The sequence below is a fragment of the Neophocaena asiaeorientalis genome, unplaced genomic scaffold (assembly GCF_003031525.2).
Source record: "Neophocaena asiaeorientalis asiaeorientalis breed wild unplaced genomic scaffold, Neophocaena_asiaeorientalis_V1.1 scaffold669, whole genome shotgun sequence".
Taxonomy (NCBI): Eukaryota; Metazoa; Chordata; class Mammalia; order Artiodactyla; family Phocoenidae; genus Neophocaena; species Neophocaena asiaeorientalis.
The window spans coordinates 1377412-1399299 of NW_020174694.1; the positions used below are offsets into that span (position 1 = coordinate 1377412).

Genomic DNA, 21888 nt, shown 5'->3' on the forward strand with positions numbered 1-21888 from the left:
GCTGGTGTTTTTTTCTCTCAAATATTAAATATTTCACTCTATTCCCTTCTTATTTGCATGGTTTCTGAGGAAAAGTCACATATAATCCTTATTTTTGCACCTCAATAGGAAAGGTGTCTTTTCCTTCTGTCTTGTTTCAGGAATTTTTCCTTGGTTTTCTTTGAATATGACATGTCTAGGTGTATTGTATTGGGCATTTATCCTGCTTGGCCTTCTATGAGCTTCCTAAATCTGTAGTTTGGTGTCTGACACTAATTTGGGGCAATTTTCAGTCACTATTGCTTCAAATGTTGCTTCTGTCCCTTTCTGTCTTTTCCTTCTGGTATTCTCGTTATGCATATGTTCACCTTCTGTAATTGTCCCAGAGTTTTTGGATATTCTGTTCTGATTTTTTTCAGGTTTTGTTTCCTCTTTGCTTCCAGTTTTAGAGGTTTCTACTGTTGTATCCGGAAGCTCAGAGATTCTTTCCTCAGCCATGACTAGTCTACTAACGCGTCCATCAAAAGCATTCTTCGTTTCTGGTACAATGTTTCCAATCTCTAGCATTTGTTTTTTATTTTTTCTTAGAATTTCCATTTTTCTGCTTACATTATTCATCTGTTCTTGTATGCTGTCTGCTGTTTCTATTAACGTCTTTAGCATTTTAATCATAGTGTAAAAAAATTCCTGATCTGTTACTTCCAACATTCCTTTTTGTTTAATTGCTATCAAACTGTGTAACCCAGATCTTTATTTTAATGTACAAAACCTTCATTTACTTGCCACTTCTCTAAACTGTCATTTAACCTAAAATCTGCATGTCTCCATACCCTCTAAAGAAATATTTGATTTAGATTCGGTTGATTCAACCTACCAAATTTCACCAGTGAATTTATGAATACTTCCTATTATCTCTCCATCTACCCAGCCATCCATCCAAGCTTACTGTTTTCCTGCTTTCAGTTTTTTTTTAACTTTTTAAATCATTTATTTATTTTTTTCACACACACACTGTATTTTATTTTTACAAGAGGAAAGAAAAATGACCCCAAACATTGTAAATGGATGACCACAACAAAAGCAACAATGATTGCAATTCCCAAACACGAAACACACTTATACTATGTCAGAATATTGACATTCAGTCCAGGAATCCTCCACTGCAACAGCTCCTTTACTTTGCAGTGAAAATTGATTTGTATATTTTTTGCCCCTGAGTCCTTGTGGAATTTTTTTTTTTTAATTCAAACAGAAAGTCAAAAATTATAAGCATCCTCATCAGTTCACTCAGTCCCATGTAATTAATTTTTTTCATCTTGATCTTTTGTTAGCACTTTTATGAATTCATCAGTTTTCCATTAGAGTTCTGACAATGCTTATTCATTCAGTTCAGCCGTATAGTCAGTTACCAGAAACCTGTACTTGTCAGAGTGTTTTCCACGAATTCCTTGAAGATGAAACCCTTTTATAGGAACATTTTTGCAAAAGCATCAGAGTACACCCAGACTTCCAACATTCTTGTCATAGATGACTCTGGGTCTAGTGCTTGTTTAGTCTCTGCAAGCTGTGTTTTTTACCTTTTAGTATGCCTTGTAAGTCATTGTTGAAAGATGGACATGATGTACTGGGTAAAACAACTGTGGTGAATAATGGGTTTTTAATAAATGCAGTGGTGAGGTGGTGGGGAGGGGAAGCATTCTCTAGTCCTACGATTAGCTCTTAGTCTTTCAGTGAGCCTGTGCCCTTGGACTGTGAACTTCAACAGTGTTTCTCAATCTCTCCCCACCTTCCCCCCACTGCAGGACAGGATGGCAAGAAGGGGCTGGCTGGGGTTAGGTATTTCCCTTCTCCCAGGTAGATTTAGGCTCAGATTAGAAACCCAGCAGATAAGGCTCTGGTAAATTAGTTTCTCCTGCAGGCAGGTCTTGTTAAGAACAGAATGCTCTGGCGTATTTCAGAATGGTTCCTTTCCCCTCTCTCCGTCAGAAGCATGAGAGGATTCTTCTCTGATTTCCACTGTGAGGACCTGGTAGATCTTCTGCTGGTAAGAATCATGAAAGTATGGAGGCCCCCCTATGACTGGGTCCCTGTAAAAATTTCAACTCTCAGACTTGTCCTCCCTGGGCTGCCAGCAATTCATCAATTACAGTTCATGTTTTCCTACCCTGGTACTGGTTCGCATGGGGCTTTCTCTTGTGGGTTTCTACTCCAGCAAGTTGTGATTCTCTGTGTCTGTGAGTCTCTGCAGTACCTAGAGCACTGACTTTTCTTGTGGCCTCACTTCTCTGACTGGTTTAAGAAGAGTTGTTGATTTTTCAGTTTGAACAGCATTTTTACTTATTGTTAAAACAGAGTGGTGACTTCTAAGCTCTTCTTTACCTGCTGGACCAGAAATTGCCTGTTATCTTCTTTTTACAGATAAGGAAACCAAGGCAAAAAGATATTTAGTAATTTGATCAAGGCCTCCCAGCTAGTAGGTGGAAGAGTCAGAATTTGAATCTTGGTTCAGGAGCCTGTGTTCTTAACCACTACATCATTGAGGGAAACAAGCAAGTCGGGCTTGTAGGGGAAGGAGGAATATGTTTTCTTACCATGAGATCTTTCATATCTACTGAGTTTACATTTTCAAAACATTTTCTAAAACAATGAAAGGAACATGTACCAGAAGGGTTGGCTTGAAAGTAATGATTACTAAAACTTGAAGTAGATACAATAAGTAAACATTTTAGAGTAAAAGAAAACAAAAATCACTCCTAAACCTACCATTTTTACAGATTACGTTTCAGTCCTTGTTCTTCTTTGTGAATATTATATGTGGGTATTATGTCCTCTTTTTCACTTAACATCGTATCATGGGAATTTCTCCCATGTTTCCACATCTTCTTTATAATCACATTTAATAGCTGTATAATAGTCTATCCTGGTGACATGCTATAACTTACAAAAGTATTCTCTTATTGCTTGACATGTGATGATTGACATTTTTCTTTTACAATGATAGGTAATGTTCCACAATTTTTTCCCTTTCACTGAGTGATTTCATTCAGGATAGCCCCATGAATGGAATTCCTGGGTCAATAGATTTGGATAGTTGTATAATTATTGCTAATTTTTGTCATATTAGTTTCCACATTAGGGTTGTACCAATTTCCTGGGCTTCCAGCATTGTGTAATTATATCAGATATAGTAGCATCAAAATGTTATATATATGTATATTGAAAACCTTTTAGATACAAAGGTAGTGTCAATAACAGGAGGCTATAAAATAGGACCCGTTCCATGAACTGATGCGTGACTTATTCTCAGATTTTAAGTTTATGTTACATGGGGCCTTGTATATAGGAGACGTTCCATAGATATTTACTGAATGGATGGGTGATGAATGGTTGGATGGATGACATCCAACTGATTTCTCCTTATTAACACATAAAAAGTTAGTGGGAAAGTTGAACTGATATCCTGATTTAGAATATAGAGTTCTTCCTCCCACTATAACTGCAGTTTTACTTCATTCAGTTAACATTCACTACATACTTAGTATATGAAAAGCACAGTCTGGGGCTTCCCTGGTGGCACAGTGGTTGAGAGTCCACCTGCTGATGCAGGGGACGCGGGTTCGTGCCCCGGTCCGGGAGGATCTCACATACTGCGGAGCGGCTGGGCCCGTGAGCCATGGCCGCTGAGCCTGCGCGTCCGGAGCCTGTGCTCCGCAACGGGAGAGGCCACAACAGTGAGAGGCCCCCGTACCCCAAAAAAAAAAAAAAAAAAAAAAGCACAGTCTGGAAGCTGGGGGTATTACTCTCAATAAAACATAGTTCCGGGGCTTCCTTGGTGGCGCAGTGGTTGAGAATCTGCCTGCCAATGCAGGGGACACGGGTTCGAGCCCTGGTCTGGGAAGATCCCACATGCCACGGAGCGACTGGGCCCGTGAGCCACAACTACTGAGCCTGTGTGTCTGGAGCCTGTGCTCCGCAACAAGAGAGGCCACGATAGAGGCCCGCGCACGGTGATGAAGAGTGGCCCCCGCTCGCCACAACTAGAGAAAGCCCTCGCACAGAAACGAAGACCCAACACAGCCAAAAATATAAATAAATAAATGAATTAATTTAAAAAAAAAAAAAAAACATAGTTCCATCCATCATGGTCCTCACAGTTTGACTGGGAAACTCACAAACCTCTCCAGATCAAATTCTCATTTATAAAATGAATGGACTGACCTCAGAAGTCCTTTCCAGCTTCCGGATTCTGTGATCTTCTCCAACTCTAAATTTCCTACTTCTAGATACTAAGTCTAAAGTAAGCTGATCTTAAAGAACAATCTAAAGAAACTGGTGATCCTGGATAGTGACAGGGAGTCTTCTCCCCTTCCTACTCCTCATTTGTTCGTTCATTCATTCATCATTCATTGAGCACACACTAAACATGAGACACTAGTAAGCTCTAGAAATAAAAATACCAATAAGTCCTCTTCTCTTAAAAAGTCTATAGTCAAAAGTGCGACGGTTTTTTGAAGAGGGATAGTTTGGCGACACAACAGTATTCCACACAGTGTTTATGTGTGTGAGTGGGACCCACTTATTCTACTGTCAGGGAGGGGGAATTTCCCCTTTTCTCCTCTTGAGATCCTGTGGCTGGACCAATCATAAAACTGACACAAGACAGGTTGTGTCCTGTGGACTGGAGAAAAAGAAACCCATTTAATTTGTGTGCACATAGAGGTCGCAAAGAAACGGGACCCAAGAAGTGGCCAGAGCAGATAGCTTTTATATTTTTTAGACAAAGAAGCAATAAATATGAGAGGGATTGACAGGACAAAGAAACTTAGCTTTGGGTGTTTAATTAGTAAGGAATTTAAGCAAAGTTTGCGCTTAGGTAGTAAATTAGTAAAGAAGTAACAAGTACCGTATGCTAACACATATATATGGAATTTAAGAAAAAAAAAATGTCATGAAGAACCTAGGGGTAAGACAGGAATAAAGACACAGACCTACTAGAGAATGGACTTGAGGATATGGGGAGGGGGAAGGGTGAGCTGTGACAAAGTGAGAGAGTGCCATGGACATATATACACTACCAAATGTAAAATAGATAGCTAGTGGGAATCAGCCACATAGCACAGGGCGATCAGCTCGGTGCTTTGTGACCGCCTGGAGGGGTGGGATAGGGAGGGTGGGAGGGAGGGAGACGCAAGAGGGAAGAGATATGGGAACATATGTATATGTATAACTGATTCACTCTGTTATAAAGCAGAAACTAACACACCACTGTAAAGCAATTATACTCCAATAAAGATGTTAAAAAAATAAATTAAAAAAAAAGAAAAGAAGAAGTAACAAGTGTGCAGGCTTCTCAGCCCTGAGTCCCCTATCTCTGGTGATAATGGTGTCTTTCTACCTCCCAGTACGAGGAGAGCACCTTTCACATGGGAAATTTATTTCTTGCTTTCAGGGAGACAGAGAGGAGGGTGAAAGTATCCCTCTCGCGTTGACTGTTTCTTAAGTAGTTTTAATTCAAAATAATCAACGTGCCATTGAGGCATATTTTGGGCCCCAACACTACTATTCTAGCTAACATTTAAATGGAGTGGTCTCCAGTATTTTAAAGTAGAGGAAGGAATCAGCTAATATTGACTCAGGCTCACCCTCTGAATTCTCCCAGAAGTTAGTGGGAAATAACACTGAATCTTGAAGGTTTTTCATAGGGAAAAAATACGTGTACCATACTTGCCAACATCAAGACGAAAGGGGACAAATGCATGTGGACTCACCATTTCTCTTCTTCTACTTGCACTCCTATGGACTGGAACTTACTGGGTGCTTTATTTTCCCCTGTTTTGTTAGGTTCTTCAGCATCGTCCACCTGAAGAAATAACCAAAAGTAGAGGTGCTCTATTTTAGTCATCTTGCTTGAAAAACAAAGTCCCATTTCATTAGAAACCTCTATAATATTATTGGAATGTTTGTGATTTATAACCTTTTTGTTCAATGTTTACGTGTTTGATGAGCAACTTCATTATAATGCACTTGGACTCTGCTGATCTTAGTAAAATGCAGTTTTGCTCATTTCCAAAGTGCCTAATAAATGTCTGTGATTCCTGCATGGACTTGTCAGGATATACTTCCTGTGAGCTCTGTATTAGAAGGGAGCACCTCATGGGATTGTGTTGTTGAAAGTTTTGAATTTGCAGATAACAAAATGCAAAAGAAGGAAGAAATTTCATTTATCATAGTTAGAATTGTTGACATTAGGAGATTTAGGTATTAACCTTATTAATATAACTATAGAGCATCTTCATTTTTTTTTTCCCCCTTAAATTAAGGAATTGGCTTTGGATATCACTCCATAGTTTCTAAATAGCTATGCATATATTATAGTTCATATAGAAAATGTATCTGTGTATAACTGATAGCTTATGTGACAGATTAGGCCCAACCCAAATTTGAAATAAATGTTATGACTATTCAGAGCAGTTAGATTTATTCCTCTTTTTTCTCTATGTTTTTAATAAATTAGTTTTTTCTAAATAGAAAGCCATTTAACATAAGTTGTATAAAACTAAAACACAGAAGTATATAATGTAGAAAGCAAAAGTTCCCCACGAAGCACGGTCAATCCTTTGATGCATATTTGAGCATCTTTTAACATATGTAGAATATATTATATATAAAAATGATTATTAATACTAAATTTACACAGATGAGATTATACTATATATTTTTTGTGTGCAATCTGCTTTATTCATTCATTAACACTGCTATCTTTTGGACATTTTATCATGTTAGTAAATATAGCTCTAACTCAATCCTTTTGTTGGCTACGTAAATACTCCTTTTAATGGTTATGTAAGCAACGTGGGCATCAGGGTAATTTTCTCTCTGCTGTTATTACATTTAGTATTATAATTAATATTTCATATGTATATTTAGCACAATTCTGCAACTATTGTATGAGAAAAATTCTTAATAGTAGAAATGTTAGATGGAAGTACTGAGCATATTCAACTGTAAGGGATGTTGACAAACTGCTCTTCAAAGCATTTATCAGTGTATGGGAATATCCATTTTCCAAATGTTCACCAATATTAAATATTGGCAAACTTTAAAATTTTTGCTAATACCACAGGTGAAAAATATCTATTAGCCTCTTGTATTTTTATCTGTAAATTGCCTATTTATATCCTTTGCTAGTTATTGTGGGGGGTTTTTTCTTATTGAGTTGTTTATTTTCTTCTTTATAGGATCTCTTTATATCTTATGACCCTTAAACCCTTTCTTGGCTATATATACTGTAAATATTTTTTCCCAGTTTATCGTTTGTCTTTTAAATTTTGTCCTTCATTGTAGAGAATCTTAAATTACTATGTAGTCAATCTAGCTTTTATGGTTGGGAAAGACCAAAGGTTCTCTTATATTTGTTTTTATGCTTTCATTTTTTTTTTCATATTTAGTTCTTAAATCCACTATCCTGAAATGTTTGTGTAGAAGATACAGAAATTTAATATTTTTTCTGCACATGAATCATCAATTGACCTGGCTCTTTTTATTAACTAATTCATCTCTTTGGTTTGAGATGCCAACTTTATCTTATACCAAATTTTACCCATATATATTTACCCAAACATTCTCATACATAAAAATGTGTTTTGGGTCTATTGGTCTATTGGTCTTATTGCTCCTCCCTCTCTTTTTTTCCCTGATATAATTTTGTAATAAATCTTGATATCTTCTGTGACAAGTCTCCTCTTGTAATTCTCTTTTTTAAAATAAATTTATTTATTTTATTTATTTATTTTTGGCTGTGTTGGGTGTTCTTTGTGGCATGCAGGCTTTTCGTTGTGGTGGCTTCTCTTGTTGCGGAGCATGGGCTCTAGGTGCGCGGGCTTCAGTAGTTGTGGCTCACAGGCTCAGTAGTTGTGGCTCGCGGGCTCTAGAGCGCAGGCTCAGTAGTTGTGGCCCACGGGCTTAGTTGCTCTGTGGCATGTGGGATCTTCCTGGACCAGAGCTTGAACCTGTGTCCCCTGCATTGGCAGGTGGATTCTTAACCACTGCTCTACCAGGGAAGTCCCTGTAATTCTTTTTTAAAAATGTAATTTAAAAACTCCAGCAACCTAAGTGTCCATCAACAGATGAATGGATGAAGAAGATGTGGTACATATATACAATGGAATATTACTTAGCCATTAAAAAGAATGAAATTTTGCCATTTGCAGCAACATGGATGGACTTGGAGGGCAGTAAGCTAAGTGAAATAAGTCAGACAGAGAAAGACAAATATTGTATGATACCACTTGTATGTGGAATCTAAAAGGTACAACAAAGTAGTGAGTAGAACAAAAAAGAAACAGTCTCACAGATATAGAGAACCAGCTAGTGGTTATCAGTGGTGAGAGAGGGAGGGGCAATATAGGGGTGGGGGAGGGGGAGGCCCAGGCTCTTGGGTGTAAGATGGGCTCAAGGATATATTGTACAACATGGGGAATGCAGCCAATATCTTGTGATAACTATAAATGGAAAGTAACATTTAAAATTTGTATAAAAAACTTAAAAATTTTTTTAAATAAAAAATAAATTTTACTCATTAAAAACCCCAAAATCTCTAGGGTATTTTGGGGTATTAACTTCTAAATAAACTTTAGCATCACATTGTCAAAACCCTCCCCCTAGTCTCGACTAAGTGATAAAAATCACATAGGAATTTTCATTGAAATTTCTTTAAATATTTATATGAATTTTGAGAGAATTGCCATCTTTACACTTTGGAGTATTCCCATATAGAAGTATTGAATAGCTTTCCATTTATTCATTTATCCATATCCTTCCCCCACCCACCGAGGACTAGAACACCAGAAAAAGCACCAGAAAAAGTAGTTGATGTGAGTTTTGGTGACATATTATATAAAAATGCATATTTTTAGATATTCTAGAATCATATTTAGTGCTGTGAGTTGCTCCCACTAGAAGAACACGTGAACCAAGATCACATGTTCACCACATCCGTCACGGGCTTTTGAATGCATGTGCTCATTGAGGGAAATAGCACATTTATTTATTAATCGGACAAAGCGCCTCATTCTGGTGACTTAGTTACTGTCTGGAAGCCCCAAGCCCACCTTCTCTACCCAGCTGCTCTGTGGCACAGGGGCCAGGACTCTGAAGACTACATTTCCCAGGCTTCCTTGCTCGCTGGCCTCCAGTTAGGTTCTAACCAAGGAAGGTCGGAGGAGGGAAGCCCTTTCGAAGCCCAACAGCGCGTGCGCCAGCCCTTGCAAGTCCTGGCACCAGACAGCCGTGCTCGCCTCAGTGGTCTATATGGGCCTCTCCTCTTGAGTGTCTGAATTTTGGTAACCCCGTCTTTCCCCTTCTGCTCCCCTAGTCCAAGGGTGACCTCTTACTGCATCCCTTTCTGCTCTCTCAACCATCCCATTACTGTAGAACCAATTTGGTGGATGAAACTGCCTCTGTGTGAGAAACGAGCACGGCTTCCTTTTTCCTGAATGGGATTCTAACTGGTTCCGTATGGCTACACTCATGGAAATTAAAAATGCTCAGGATGTCAGACAAAGTACGATGCTGCAGCGTTACACTTTGGGGTAGTTTCAAAATTACCCAATGAAATTTTTCCGAAAGATGCATGATAGATATTCCCCTTAAGAACCGTGGTGCTCAATGCACCAGGAAAGGGAGAAAGAAAGGAAGCAGGGGTCCGAGGATGAAGGACGTTGTACTGTTCCAGGCTCGCCCCACCTGTCCAAACTCACAGCTTATTTGCATCAAAGCGTTGTCATCTTCTTAAGCTTGAGTCATTGCAGATAAATTTATCTCTCTGACTTTAATCCCCTTAGTTAGTTAGATCCAAATATTGACAAATGTCACGTCTCTTATATAGTATGTAGGGTAATCTACTTAAATTTATGAAGAGGCATTCAAAAATTTAAATATGTTGCAGGGTTAATTAAATCTCTGTCCTGAAAAAAATTGAGAAAGCCCACGGCCGATGATACAATTTTAGTGTTTCTGGCTAATCAAAATTTTAAAGGAGGATAATACTAATAATAGCAATCAAACCTAATATTTACTGGGCCCTTAATATGCCAGGCACTATGCTTTGAACTTTACATATACTGTATCCATCAGTTTTTTGTTTTTAATTTTATTTATGTATTTTTTTGGCTGCGTTGGGTCTTCATTGCTGCACACGGGCTTTCTCTAGTTGCGGCGAGCAGGGGCTTCTCTTTGTTGCGGTGCACAGGCTTCTCATCGTGGTGGCTTTTCTTGTTGCAGAGCACGGGCTCTAGGTGCAGGAGCTTCAGTAGTTGTGGCACGTGGGCTCAGTAGTTGTAGCTTGTGGACTCAGTAGTTGTGGCTCGTGGGCTCTAGAGCACCGGCTCAGTAGTTGTGGCGCACGGGCTTAGTTGCTCCGCGGCTTGTGGGATCTTCCCGGGCCAGGGATTGAAGCCGTGTCCCCTGCATTGGCAGGCAGATTCTTACCACTGCGCCACCAGGGAAGTCCCTATCCATCAGTTTTTATTACAACATATAAAGTACCCGATGCGATAGCAACTATTATTATTCTCATTTTCCGGATGAGGAAACCATTAAGTAATTGGCCTAAGTTCACACAGGCTGTAAAGTAAATAATTATAATATTAACTATTAGATATAGATTAAATTTAAAATGTTGAGAAAGGCTTGAAAACTCTCACCCTAAAAAGGTAAACTGTGAGAAAGAGCCCAAGGTCCTAGTATCACATATTTGGGGGATTAGGATTTAAATTAGATTACAGTGTAATGAAATTTGATGACTATTTTGTATCCTAAATTTAAATTTACTTATTATTCTCCATCAAAGGAGCAGCATAATATGGTCACATTAGATGCCAAGGTACAATCTAGGCTCTGTCAACATAAGATGTGTGACCTTGGGTTCTCACTTCTGGGGGAGAGATAATAACCCCACCTATGCCATAGGGCTGCTGTAGAGGCAGAATGAGACAACCACGTAAAGCACGCAGTGCTCTCATATAATTTCTATAGCTGTGAACAATGATTGGAGGAAGAGTAAGAACAATTCTTTAGCTCACTAAAATATCCAAATATTCAAGAAGCAGGGTGGTCTCTGAAACAAAGACGTTCTCCCCAACATTATTCGTGAATTTCAGAGTAGTTCTGTCTTACTGGGTAAAAAGAATAATAATATAAGTTGGATGTCATATAGTATATGAGTGCTTTATTCTAAGAATTATTTAGAGAGTAACCTAACCAACCAGCAGAACTGGGAGGTGATCAAGATAGAAGCTTTTAAATAAAATGAACAGTAAGACAGATAATTACCTTTAAAATACATTGTTAAGTGAAAAAAGGCAAGATATAGACTAGTGTGAGGTATATGCTGCTACTATCTGGGTAAAAAGGGGAATAAATATATATTTGCTTGAATATGTGCAAAATATCCCTGCAGGGAGATGCAAGTATTGCATTCTATTGATTTTCTCCGGAAAGGAGAACTGACTGGCTATTTTTTTTTTTATTTCATTTATTTATTTATTTATTTATTTATTTTTGGCTGTGTTGGGTCTTCTTTTCTGTGCGTGGGCTTTCTCTACGTGCGGCGAGCGGGGCCCACTCTTCATCGCGGTGCGCGGGCCTCTCACTGTCGCGGCCTCTCTTGTTGCGGAGCACAAGCTCCAGACGCGCAGGCTCAGTAGTTGTGGCTCACGGGCCTAGTTGCTCCGCGGCATGTGGGATCTTCCCGGACCGGGGCACGAACCCGCGTCCCCTGCATCGGCAGGCGGACTCTCAACCACTGCGCCACCAGGGAAGCCCCCATTCAACCCCTTTTAAGTGTACAGTTCCAGTGGCATTAAGTACATTCCCATTACTGTGCTACCATCAGCACTACCCAGCCCCAGAATTTTTTCGTCATCCCAAACTGAAAGCCTTACAGGAAGCTGGATTTTGTAAACTCCCTCCTTCAAATAATCCTACGTGGGCTCGATGAGAAGACAGTCTCAGGAAGATTAAATAATTTGCCTGGGACGACACAGAAGACCGGCCTCTGCTCTTCCCCACCCCTTGAAATCCTCTGGGCGGTGGGAGGGAATTAACTCCTGGGATTGGGGTTGGGGTGAGGGTGGGTGGAGGCTGACTTCAGGCCCGGGGCCTCCTGCTAGGTCATCTGGTCCCAAGCACCCGTGCTACAAGTGCTTTTAGGAAACTTGACAAGTCGTGCCATGGTAACCCGTTGGTTATAAAAAAGCATTTGACTCATTGCTACCAGAGAAAGTTTAATTGTCCTTTCAAAGTGGACTCTGCAGGATGGATGGTGAACATCCATCATCGTTGTGAAAACGTACCCCACGCCTGGTGCTTAGACGTGCCTTAGAGTTGGTTCAGTGTGGATAGATTTATGGGCCACCACGTCAGGAAGTTATTATTCAAAGGGCACCTGCAGAACGGTACAGCACAACAAAAATGGGGGGAAAGAATGACTCTTCTCCATGGATGCGAGGAAATTTCTAGCAGGGTAAGCCAAGCTGAACCCATCTAACAACCAAGAATCAGTTTGATCTTATCGTTGGGCAATAGAAAACAGAGAACTGAACTGAGAAGCCTGCCGAAGTATCTACCTTTTTAATGAAATGCATGATTAAATAGCCCACAATTACACTGGCCCTGGTGCACATTCTTTCCTCATGAGGCTGTGATGGGAGTTATTGCTTTCCACACTCTCCTTCCCTTTGGTCTCACTGGCCATCACTCCCATGTCTGTGAGAAGTGGTTCACATTTTTGTTCTCGTATGGTTACTCAATAGCATTGAACACACTGTAACACCATCCAGTCATCCACGTTGTTCTTGGATGCCCACTCCTTTTTTGAGAATCAAAATGTGCATTAGGAATTGGGGACACTTTATGTTTGATTGTGTTCATGTTTGTTTAATTATCCTCCCCTTGTCTCACCACATTCAATTTCGAGAACAAAAATAAAAGCTGCTAATCAACTATACTTCAATTTTAAAAGATTGGAATTTGGGGGGTGGGGGGGAAAGATGCCTATAATGTCTATAGACAAAACACCTTCGTAATTTTTTAAAATCACATTTCACAACGTACAGGAGTCCAGAGCCAGTAATTTGAAAGTCTGGTCCTACCTCATCCAAAATGGCAAGATAGTGAATCTTCTGGAAAAAAAAAAGGGGGGCGGGTACATTTCTTCATCTGGGGTTCCTATTTCTTTTTTTTTTTTTTTTTAACAAATTTATTTATTTTTTTGGCTGAGGTACTCAGCTTGTGGGACCTCAGTTCCCCAAACAGGGATTGAACCCAGGCCGTGACAGTGAAAGCGCCGAGTTCTAACCCCTAGACCACCAGGGAACTCCCTGGGCTCCTATTTCAAAGGACAGAAAGGGAGGCTGTTACCTGTATCCCAATGGACAGGCATCGATTCTTCTTGAAGTGGTCCTTCTTCCTGTCCTCTGCAGTGATGGTGGCCATGGCGGTGGTGGTGGTGGTGATGGTGGCAGCATTGTTGCCCATGTGTTGACTTGCTGGGCCGTGGATCTGGGCATTGGCGGCTTCGATGGCGGCTGTCAGAGCCTTCATACTGTCCAGGCTCTCCGTGGAGTTGCTCAGTCCAGACTGGCTGATAATATCCCCTCGCTGGCCCTGTCCATCCATGTAGGCGTCCTGGGCCGACTCTGTGCTACTCTGGGCTGTGATAGAAATGAAAGGTTTCGTGGTAGTTCTGGGTGGGACTGGAGGTGGTGTCTTCTTATATGTTGTAATGCAAGATGACACTGGAAGACAGCGAAAACAAAGACACTGATTTCTGCATGGGTTTTAATTGTCAATATTGTAACTGACATCCATTGGAAATTAGGGCCCACGAAACACACCAAGACATTGAACGTGAAAACAGGTCTGTTGATAGACTAAGTGAGATCCCTGCTTAGGGGGCATATTTGGGCCTCCTCTAAGGCGACACCCCCATACGACTGAGGGGGAAAGAGACTGAAAAACACTGATCTCTGAGATGGAAGTTTCTGAAATGGAGATTAATATGAACTGACATAAAACAGACAGGACTAGCCATCTGTAGAAATCTTCCTGGGCAACAGGGCACCCTGAAAGATAATGTATAACACGGAAAAGACCTGGGAAATCTTTGCCTTCTCAGGGAAATTTTAACCACAGCTAATGCTGAACAAAGTAACTCATTGGAGAAGATTCTGGGGGTCAATAAAGAACATTGAAAAAAAGAAGAAAGCAAAGAGGTTGTGAGCCTGTGTGTTCTAATCCTAAGAACAAGGAAAAAAAGTCCAGCCCACTGTCTTAACTTCTTACACCTTGCTTTTATCTTCATTCTGTTTCTCCTCCCTCCTTTTCTTTTTCTTTTTTTCTCTTCCTCCCTTCCTCCCTCCCTCCCTCTTTCCTTCCTTCCTTCCTTTCTTTTTCTGGGTATGTGCTCACTCTATAAACTTTAGTTCTGAATTGTGTTGCTGTTTCAGAGCAGATCCGTCCTCTGAGAGGGAGGAAACCACACACACGTCTCCTACTGTAAAATAAATGTACCCGCTAGTTGGGAGATCAGCCTGCGTGTGGCCTGTAGGAACCCACTCCCCAAAGTGCTGTCCTTCAGGGCGACGTGATCAGCCCAAGGTTCTGCACAGTGAGACGCCCCTTTCGGAGGTTCCCACTGGAGCAGCCTGCAGCCCCTCCTCTGCAAACATCTGAGGGTAAACCCAGGGTCCTGAAGAAGCTGTACACACTGCTTCTCAGCATTCCATATTTGTGGAGCACGATGCAGTGAAACACAGATTGAAGAGAATGAAATTTCCACGTGGGAACCGCCCCCTGGTAAAGAATGATTCCTTAACCAGCTTTCTAAAGACTTTTGTTGAGTCCCCTTAAAAAATGGTTCAAACTATTGTGTTTCCATCACTTTCTGCCCCACCTCATTCCCAGCCCCACCCTCAGCCTTTCCTTTCAGGACCGTTGTTAACACCAAATCGAATAGTCCTGACCACACAATGCTAGCTAGTTACCCATGGTTCTAGTTGTCCCTCAGGCCATCTCGCTGAATGAAATACTCACTTCGATATTCAGGGTGTTTCCTGAGGTCACTCAAAAAAAAATCATCCTATAATGAACAATGAACAGAAGGATCGCACTTCTCTGCCCTGCTGCTCCACTGCCCTGTGATTTGGTGTCATTTCCTTAACCATAAAAGATGGGGACAGAAATGTTCGGCTACTTCCCAGGGCTTGCCCAAGAGTTGAAGGAAAAGAAACACACAGATGTCACATTACAGTATCACGTGTGCTCTGGAGGTGAGGGTAACCTGAATAATAGAAATGTAGCCTCCTCTCCGTTACCTGGGACTGGCAGAGTCTCCCCCAGGAAAACCTTCCATCTCAGCTGTGCGTGAATCACACATCTTTAGATAGGAACAGAGCTCAGCGGTACACACTCCAAACTCCGCAGCTTTTAGCTAACGAGCCCGGGACCAGGAGAGGGAGGCTCACAGCGCTGGCGGAGGCAGAGCTGGAGCAGGACCAGCCCGGGCTCAGGTTATCCCACCAGCCACAGGGAAGCCAAGGGATGCAGACACGTGCACGGTTGATGTTTCCCCTCACTTGATTGAATTTCATGCACTGTAACCACTGAGGAGCTACTTTCCGCTTCCCAGGAAATTTGAAGGGGATAATGCTCGGTGTCAGTTACCCAGCTGCAAACCAGAGTGGGTGGGCCGGGGAGGGACCATCATTAGGATAGAATCAATCTATCTATTCGAATCTAGGAAACTAGATCATTTTATGACTTCTCCTACAATGTGAACTCATTACAGGAAGTCCCCTACATTGCGAACGTTCAAAGATGTGACCGTGCACGGCTGTTGTGCTGGACTACTGTGCTTTTCAAGGTACTGTACTGTAAGAATAAAAATGTTTTCTTTATTTTTTGTGCTTGTTTTTTTATGTATTATTTGTGTGAAAAGTATTATAACCCTATTACAGTACAGTACTATGTAGCCGATCGTGTTAGTTGGGTACCTAGGCTAACTTTGCTGGACTTATGAACAATTGGACTTATGAATGCACTCTCGGAACAGAACTCGTTCCTGTGTAGGGGACTTACTGTATTTTGTTCGAGATGGGTTCTCAGGACATTCAGCCCACCTATATTCCAAAGAAATGAAGTGCCGCTTTCCAACATCAAATGTCTGATCCTTTAGATTGTTTACTGCTCCTTGTTAGCTATCCCCAGTTTCCTTCTTGGGTGTGGATAACCAAAACCGGACAACGCGGCCAAATACAGTATCGTATCATTTGCTGTGATTTACAGCACGATGTGGTACCTATGATTGGGGGGTGGGGGTGTCACATTATTTCCAGTGTGATGTCGGGGTTGGCTACGCACCCCCTGGGGCCAAATGCAATTTGGCGCCATCTGGTGGCTGTTATCATTTCCTCTTCGGTATCAATAGGGATAATTCTGGGGACTTGGATCGCCGGGGAATTTCAGGACAGCAGCAGCAATGCTAGGCATCCACTAGGGTTAGACTGGACAGGGAGGACCCTGGGGACATGGCTTCCTCAACAGGCTGGCCCAGGCCCAATGCCCAAAGGAGGTAAGAGTTTGAGATTGGCTCACTCTGAATTAGGGGACCATCCGCCATGGGGTTACATCCCAGGGGCTTTACTATGAGATTTTACTGGTGTTTAGAGCTTGGCACAATTCTGCCAGGGCCATCGGAGTCAAAGAAGCACCACCTGTCAGTCATCAAATAGGAATTTTAAAGGAATTCAAATCTTTAAGATTACACTTTGAGGACGAAGAAAGGAGACCCAACACACAACTCACACTTCTCGCAATTCCCTTCCTCCTCATGCCCCAGTTCTTGTGCATTTGAGGCTGCTCCAAAAACTCAGACAACTAAATCCCCCAATTTTTCCCAGCATCACGCTTCCTTAGTTTTGCAGGCTAAGCCCTAAACACTTTTCTTCTCTCTTTGTTGTTGTTGTTTTGTTTTTAAAATTCTACTCTCGTGATTCAGCACCACGAATGATTTAGAATACACGGAGGTCTGGGCTTCCCTGGTGGCGCAGTGGTTGAGAGTCTGCCTGCCGATGCAGGGGACACCGGTTCGGGCCCCGGTCCGGGAAGATCCCACGTGCCGCGGAGCGGCTGGGCCCGTGAGCCATGGCCGCTGAGCCTGCGCGTCCGGAGCCTGTGCTGCGCAACGGGAGAGGCCACAACGGTGAGTGGCCCGTGTACCGCAAAAAAAAAAAAAACAAACAAAAAATAGAATGCACTGAGGTCTGAGCACCAGGAAGCATGTGGTAGAGTGGGGCCCAAGGACGGTGAAACACAAGTTAATAAATCTTGTCTGGTCAAGACAGAAACAAAAAATGAGGGGCTTACATGCAGTAAGGGAAACACTTCGTTTGTTTAAGAGGAACATTCTCAAAAACACTGATTAAAAAATGCAAGTGCTCCTTTTACTCAAGTGGAACTTGAAAAAGAAATGATCCTGTTGGTTTAATCATTATCACCGCTTTCCTTTGTCGGATAGGTTTATTTGCTCATATCAGATACATTGATTTTTTTCTCCTTTGGGTTCTGGTGATGTGCTATCCCAGCGCAAAGTTGGCTGCAAAGTCTCCTATCCATTTACAAGAAGAGTCAGCGGGAGCAGGTTTCCAGATTTCACTGTCATTACTTTCATTCACATAATACTGTAATGCATCAAGAGACCAGAGATCGGTTTTTACATTTGAATTAAGAAAAAACAATTTTTTAAAAGAAGAACTTATGGCGAAAAACAAATGAGAACAAATTCCTACCCTATTTCAGTTTGTAGCTGATTCTTCAGTATTTTCTCCATTTGCATAGAAAGATAATGCTGTTGTAAGTCTCAGAAAGACCAGAGCCAGGGATTATTTTTGTCTGGAGTGGTGAAGGATTTCTGGAAAACTACCTGCACTCTCTTTTCATTCCGGTTATCCTATGTATGTCAGCTGGACACAAAACAGATGTAGGAGCAAACCTACTTTTTATTTCTTCTTATTAATATGGACTTACTGGCTGAGCTAATGGGTCACATACTCTAAAGCTACGTTGGGGAATTATTTAGTAGTTCCCGGTTGCTGAATGTTAGAAACGCTTTCAGATACGAGAACAAGCCCACAAGGAACTACAAATAAAAACACAAAAGATCAACAGAAGAATTCCAAAATATACAAGTACCTGGCTGACTTTGTAGGTGTAAACAAGCTGTCCTACGTTGTTCTTAACCACAAAGCAGGCTGTGACTTGATCTGCTTTTACTAGTAAGAGCAACTTTGGATTTGCAGTGAGTCGTATCAGATGGTCTGCTCTTGCTGAGTCCAGACCACCAGAGAGAGAAGGGCTGCCCGGAACGGTCTAGTTTCCGTCTAGTTTCTATCGAGGACAAAGGTCTCCTGATTTGAGTGATTTGGTCCAGCTGAACAGGAGGTTAACAAGCCCTCAAAAGGAAGTGCTTTATTGGAAAAGAGATTTAAAAAGTGGAATGGGGCTAACAGTGGGGCGCTGGAACTGGCTCTTATCAGCTGGCTAGATTCAACTGTGCAAATCCCTCCCCAAGTCTGTGTTCAGTGACATTTCCTTGCTAGCTTGAAACTGACCTTGGTTTGAGTGTTTACACCACAGGAATTGGCAGGTGCTGTGACTCAGTAGGTATCCCCCCCCCAGAGAGCTGGTTGTTAAGCATTTCCAGCACGCCTACCACACAGACCCGGTGCTATACAAAGTGTAACCCACAGACAGGTTTGGATTCACAAAGTATCTGATGAGTGCACCGTGAGATAGGTCATGAAAACACCCAGAGGGAGCGTTTAGAAACTTTATAGCAATTCTACAGAGATTCTGTCCATTGAATCCATTAGAAAGTTGACGGCTTGTCTTTTGCATGTTTTTGTTTTTTTAATTTCTTTCTTCTAGTAATTCATTTTTATGGCATTTTACCAAAACGTTGACCTGCAACAGATTTGACATCCAATAAGAAAACAAACTGTCCGTCACCAGAGATAGTTTGAGAAGCACTGATTTTGGAATGTTCGCAAATCCAGGGGACAGGGCAGTGGTATTGCGCGTGAGATTGAGAGACTAGAGAGGTAACTTGAAACTACAGCCTACTTTAGAAAGCAAAACGATATGGAGAGGCCAAAGGAGAGAAATGTGGGAGGACCTAAACTTGGGACATAAAGGGAGGACTGCACAAATACAGGACGGGAAGAGTAGACTTGTGGTTTTAACGTCAGGTAAGTTGTCTATTTCTATGAAGGTGTGTCTGCATAGATGTGTGATATCTAGAATGATGGAAGGATTGCCTTGCCGCCTTCCTGCCCTCCCTTTAAGGGGAAATCACAGGGTTCTCTGAGGACCATGTCTTATAAGGAATGGTTTAAGAAGAGAGGGTGTTTCGTTTGCAAGAGAAGGTAGTCGGAGGGGTTTCCCATTATTTCGAAGGCTATTGTGTAAAGGATGGCATGGACTCAGGCCGTATGAGGCCCGCAGAGAAACCACAAAAGGAAAAGCTCAGAGAGGCATAAAGAATACTTTTCTAGGAGTCGGTCGTCCAAGGATGGAATATGGGGCCCTCGTTGGGGAGTGAGCTCTCTGTCTGAGAAGTAGGGACCCATTGACAAGGATGCTAAGAGAGGAGGCCAGGGAGAGTTACCAGCAGGCTGTTGGTAGCAGTGAGGAATGTTCTGGCATCCTGGGAGCACATATTGGCACCGATGAAGACAAAACTCTTAATCGAGAAGTTTGCTGCTGCCACTTCCGGGCAAGCAAGCCCAGAAGTGCTGAATTTACAATGAACGGTGGAGATCATCCTCCCCAGGGTGACATGCTCCCCAGTCTGGACTGCCCCATCAAACGCCAGACAAATCTGTGATCTAGCTGGAGTCCTTCACATGATAAAAGCACAAACCCAGGTGAAAACAAAGTTGATGAGATGGAGAATGAGTCCAGACGCTTCACCTGCCCTTAGATCAACTCAATCACTGGAGAGTCCATCTTTCCTCCGTATCACACGCTGTGCTAAGAATTTAATAGACAGGACTTCCCAGGTGCCCCAGTGGTTAAGAATCCGCCTGCAAAATCAGGGGACACGGGTTCGACCCCTGGTCCGGGAAGACCCCACATGCCGCGGAGCAACTAAGCCTGTGTGCCACAACTACTGAGCTTGTGCTCTAGAGCCCGTGAGCCACAACTACTAAGCCCGCTGCGACAACTACTGAAGCCCTCGCACCTACAGCCCATGCTCCGCAACAAGAGAAGCCACCGCAATGAGAAGCCCATGCACCGCAACGAAGAGTGGCCCCTGCTGGCCGCAACTAGAGAAAGCCCGAGAGCAGCAGAGAAGACCCAACGCAGCCAAAAATAAATAAATTAATTTAAAAAATAATTTAATAGACATGGTCTCACAACCCAGATAGATCTCACTAAACCCATTTGTTTGATGGTAAGACTGAGGCCCAGGGTAGGTAACTGACTTCTCTAAGTCATGCTGCTCCTAGATGTTCACACGGCCTCCAATCCCACCTCTTCTGTTCAGCTAAATCGCCTGTATTCATCCGCATAGTAAGCCTTCCCTGAAACACCGCGTCCGGTAGAAGATAATGCTCTCTCCACGAGGAATTCCAGGAAACTGCTCCTAGCTCAGTCCTCTGGGAGTCCTTTGACCCAGAGGACTGAGCTAGGAGCGCAAAGGTCTGGAGGATGAATGCATTTGGAGTGGTCAACAAGGGGTGCCCAGCTGCAACTTGAAAAATTTTGCAAAAGGAGAGAAACTCCACGAAACAAAATACACATGGAAAAATCGCTCCCTTTTTTCAAAATATTTACAGCTTAACATTTACAGGCCACCCAAAGTGTGGTGGTCAGCGGTCCGCAGCCTGCTGGCCCCATGGTGAGGCGTCGGTGATCAGAGGGCTGCGGGGACTGGGCGCAGGGCTCCTGGGGAGGGTGGGGGCAGGGCTTCTGCTGGCCTCTGTCCTGGTTAGTTTTGGCTCCAGGTACGTGGCTATGGGACTGATTACCACCAGAGCCATCCGCCACGGAAACCACAGAAACGAGCTAACCTTTCCTCCCTCGAAGTAGAGAAAAGCAGGCTTGTGTACGGGTGGAGGGGAGCGGAGAGGGATGTGGACAGAGAGGGAGGGGTGGTGTAAGAACTCTTGTAGTCATAAGGCTCGCCAGTTGGTAGTTACTAGTATTCCAGACGCTTCCTAATGCCAGACAAATGCCCGGAGCCCAGGCTTGTCTGGCTCAGAGATCTATTCAGCCGATAGCAGCCCGGCCCTGGTGGGGAGAGCAGATCTTTCAGGGAGCAGCCTCCATGGCTAATCAAACACAACATTGTTCTCAGAAGGAAGAATGGAAAGGTTTGTTTCAGGAGCATAGCTTTTTTTTTTTTTTCCTTTGAGGCACCCGAGTTATTTTAACAAGTTGCTACAAAACTTGGGCTTCCTGAGGTAAGGCTGTCCTGCACAGTGCATGTTCTGTCCCAAACTCCAGGGAGGGAGGGACCCGAAAATTAGTCATTAAAAAAAAAAAAAAGCCCCAGGCACTTCATGCCTGGAAATGATGTAAGACGCAGCCACTCCTCTGTTAGAACTACAACCAAACAATGCTCGGCGATCGCGGCAGCTGCTCTCCAAATGTCAGCGCCAAGCCCGGCCAAAGGGCTGGAAGGCCACCGAGCCCAGGACTTTGTGCGCTACCTTTGTCGCCCACATTTTCCCCAAGCACTCTCAGGACCCTGGCAACAGGTAACGTGGCAACCTTTGCCTTCTAAAACGGCGAGCGGCAGGATTTCAGAGAACAAAAGGATTTTTTGAAAGCCAGCTGCATCTCCCT

General features: G+C 42.6%; 1 protein-coding gene across 2 annotated transcripts in view; it reads right to left on the reverse strand.

The window, feature by feature from the left end:
• DLGAP1 (DLG associated protein 1) overlaps positions 1-21888 on the reverse strand; it is a 321534-nt gene that overhangs the window by 47480 nt on the left and 252166 nt on the right. For both annotated transcript variants that reach the window (XM_024758946.1, XM_024758947.1), the window contains exons 5-6: positions 13399-13775; positions 5748-5839 (exon numbers count right to left, since the gene is read on the reverse strand). In XM_024758946.1, coding sequence (XP_024614714.1) covers positions 5748-5839; positions 13399-13775 — 469 coding nt within the window. The remainder of the gene's footprint in view (positions 1-5747; positions 5840-13398; positions 13776-21888) is intronic.